At 36.3% G+C, this 3,010-nt stretch overlaps 1 protein-coding gene across 1 annotated transcript; it reads left to right on the top strand.

Moving 5' to 3' along the window:
- Positions 1-27: 27 nt before the first annotated feature.
- Positions 28-3,004, top strand: LOC144477640 (chronophin-like). Its single transcript, XM_078195375.1, has 4 exons — positions 28-1,306; positions 1,555-1,771; positions 2,546-2,690; positions 2,769-3,004. The coding sequence occupies exons 1-4, from the start codon at positions 1,196-1,198 to the stop codon at positions 2,950-2,952; spliced, it is 657 nt and encodes a 218-aa protein (XP_078051501.1). The 5' UTR covers positions 28-1,195; the 3' UTR covers positions 2,953-3,004.
- Positions 3,005-3,010: the final 6 nt, after the last annotated feature.

Raw genomic sequence — 3,010 nt, 5'->3', positions numbered from 1 at the left:
CATACTGTTTAGCCCATAAAAACTACGCATACGTCGTACCAAATAATTGCGAAATTAAATGAAGTAAAATATAAAATTTTATAAAATATAGATCTTTCGCTAATCGACGTTCACTATTTCAAACGTTTAGGACAGTTTTTACGGGCTAAATAGTATATAAATGAAATGGCAATTTTACATCTTATAATTAAAAATATTTCTTCTACGATTTGTGTCAAAATACTTATGGTAACATATTCGTAAATTTCGCACGCTTTAGGATAATTTTAAAACAATCGTCAAAAATATTATACACAGTATGATCGAAAAAACGCTTAACAAAATTTGTGTTCTAAATATATCGCCGCAGCTAACTAGTTAATTCTAAAGATCAGAATTTGTTTAAGACAGGCATTTCTGTATTGAAATCTCGTTGGAAAAAGGTGTAATAAAGCAAACCGGACATATTTTGATTGAATCAACAACTTTTGATAAAAGATATACAGTTTTATATATTTACTTGAACATCCGACATTTAATATGCACCAACCTAATATAATCACGAGTCAAACTCGTGACGAACGTTTCGTGCACGATTCGATTTTTTCATGTAATAATAGCGTAATTTCAAATTTAATTGTATGCTAATCTTGATAGTAATCTTATGCTAAACTTGATCTTTCAATCTCACTTCAAATTTAATTTTGTAACGTGATTTTGATCTTTTAACTTTTGATTTACGAATTCATTTGGCACGGAGCTGAGTCTCACGATCGATTTAACAATCGAATTTCTAATAGTTTCTTAAACGTAGAATTAATAATGTAAAAACTATCTTGAAACACGAGATAACAATTTTTAACCCTTTGCACACGAAGTCATTTTACTGTAAATCTGAAATAATTTTTCTGATGTATGATATTTTCATTTTAAGCGACGTAGTGCATTTTATAGTATATACAAAATTAACTGTTGTAATTGATACCAACATTTTTTTTCAATTTTTCAAAATTTGAACTTTGTTGCTATAAAAATAATTTTAGAAGGTGAGAGAACAATTTTAGTGGTGCCTTAGATTTACCACTCGAGTGCTAAGGCTTAATAATAATATAATAGGATTAATAATGATATAGTTAATAGGATTAATAATGATATAGTTAATAATCGTCTGGCAAAATTTGTGGTGCAGGAGAATCTGGTGACACCAACGGTTGTGATGCTTTGGTACCTGAAGAAGATCAATTTCAGTGGCGAAGCGTTCGTCGTCGGCAGCCCGCCGTTTCGAAAGATGCTGACGGATTATGGCATTAAAATATCGTCGAACGACGTAAGTGCTATCTATCGAGGATTTTATTTTTCGTGAAAATGAATTAGAAATTACTCGCATGATCATAGTCCTATGAAAAGGGGACTAGTTCATTTCTAGACTTTAATAATAGAGGAATTCAATTTGATTTCGACCTAGAAAAAAATTAATAATATTCATATTTAGTAGAGCTTGCATAAAATCTTAAAATCTTCACCGCGGGCTGACTCGTTATTGTAGTGCAAGGCGTTTTAATTATTACGTTTCAGACGCCGATATTATACGACGACATAGATGACGTCGCCGAATCGATGGACTCCGCGACGAGGCTGAAACACGTGGACGCGGTCATCTTGGATTTCGACTTGAAGTGCAGCTTCGCGAAACTGACTTACATTTGCCACAGCTTGAAAAACAAGGATGTCTTGTTCCTGACCGGGTCGACGAGCGAATGGATACCCGTAGACAACGAGAGGAGAGTCCTAGGTAGTCCCTCGAATCGATTCGATTGACGTCGGTTCGATTCATTTGTTTATTAACACATTATGTTTAAAAAAGAGTGGTCCGATGGTTGTAAAGCACCGCTCTTTTTAGTTGGTCCGGATATGAGGGATGTGGTTTAGAGCAAGTCTATGTATCCTTCGCAAGTCCTGAGAAGGACTAGCCGTTTATTGTTCCCCAGTCGAATATAGTACAAATAATGGGGGTTCGTCGAAAGTAGTTAAAATTATGGTTGTCCTAAAAGCGTAAAGAAATTGAAAATATTCGCTATAGAATCTCTCGACAATGCCAAAAAAGATATTAGAATAAGAAGAGAAAGTGAAACAGATTTCTCTCTACTATAAAAATTCATTCCTAAAGAGGTTCATTAATATTTTCAAAATATTGACCGCCCAATTTCTGAGAAACTCTGATATTAATTTCAATGTACAAGACGGTCCCAAGAATGTCTAGCATTCCGCCAATGCCCGAAGATAGCCGATGCCATTTCAAACAACTTTTTTCTTTACAAAAATCTTCTCCGAGGCATCGTTAACGAGTTATTAACGAGAAACATTGACTGTAATATTATTTTCATAATAATATTCATATTTTTTTTATTATAAATAATATTCATATTTACTGGTTCGTACATGGAATCTTTGTCACGAGCCTGACTCATTATTATAGTGCAAGGGGTTGAACATTTTTGTAACACCCTGTAGATATCTATAGCGATTTCTATAGGCGAGTATCGATTTAATTCCCGATGTGATTCAGGGGTCGGTGTTCTGGCGAAACTGATCAGCCACTACAGCGGAAGGGTGCCGATCGCATGCGGCAAACCCGGCGACATCATCAAAGAGTATATCCTGAACCTGTGCAAGACGGTGGATCCCAAACGATGCTTGTTCATCGGCGACTCGTGAGTAGATCCTGTTCGGACGTCTAAATTCGTAACGAATCGGTGCTAAACTGTCATTCGTTCTTCAAATGATTCCAGTGTCAATACGGACATGGCGTTCGCAGCCAGGTGCGGGTTTCAGAAACTTTTCGTGGAGGGAGGGATCGACACGCTAGAAAAAGCGTTACAGAGCGACTTGTCGAGGCCGGATTATTATGCCCTGCGTCTAGCACACTTGTCGAAGGTCATGGACCTGCGGTTAGAGAGCTCGAAGAAACTGTAAAATAATTAGCTTTTTGTCCTGGCCGGAGAGCGCGCGCTTGTTGGTTGACAATAAAAAC

This window comes from Augochlora pura, unplaced genomic scaffold, assembly GCF_028453695.1.
Source record: "Augochlora pura isolate Apur16 unplaced genomic scaffold, APUR_v2.2.1 APUR_unplaced_2506, whole genome shotgun sequence".
Classification (NCBI taxonomy): domain Eukaryota; kingdom Metazoa; phylum Arthropoda; class Insecta; order Hymenoptera; family Halictidae; genus Augochlora; species Augochlora pura.
Note: the sequence above shows the minus strand (reverse complement) of the source record. Positions and strands in the feature narration are given on the sequence as shown.

Coding starts and splice junctions, on each gene's coding strand:
- LOC144477640 (XM_078195375.1), top strand. CDS start 1,196: ATGCTTTGGTACCTGAAGAAGATCAATTTCAGTGGCGAAGCGTTCGTC. Junction 1,307..1,554: donor TTAAAATATCGTCGAACGAC/GTAAGTGCTATC, acceptor ATTACGTTTCAG/ACGCCGATATTATACGACGA. Junction 2,691..2,768: donor TGCTTGTTCATCGGCGACTC/GTGAGTAGATCC, acceptor AAATGATTCCAG/TGTCAATACGGACATGGCGT.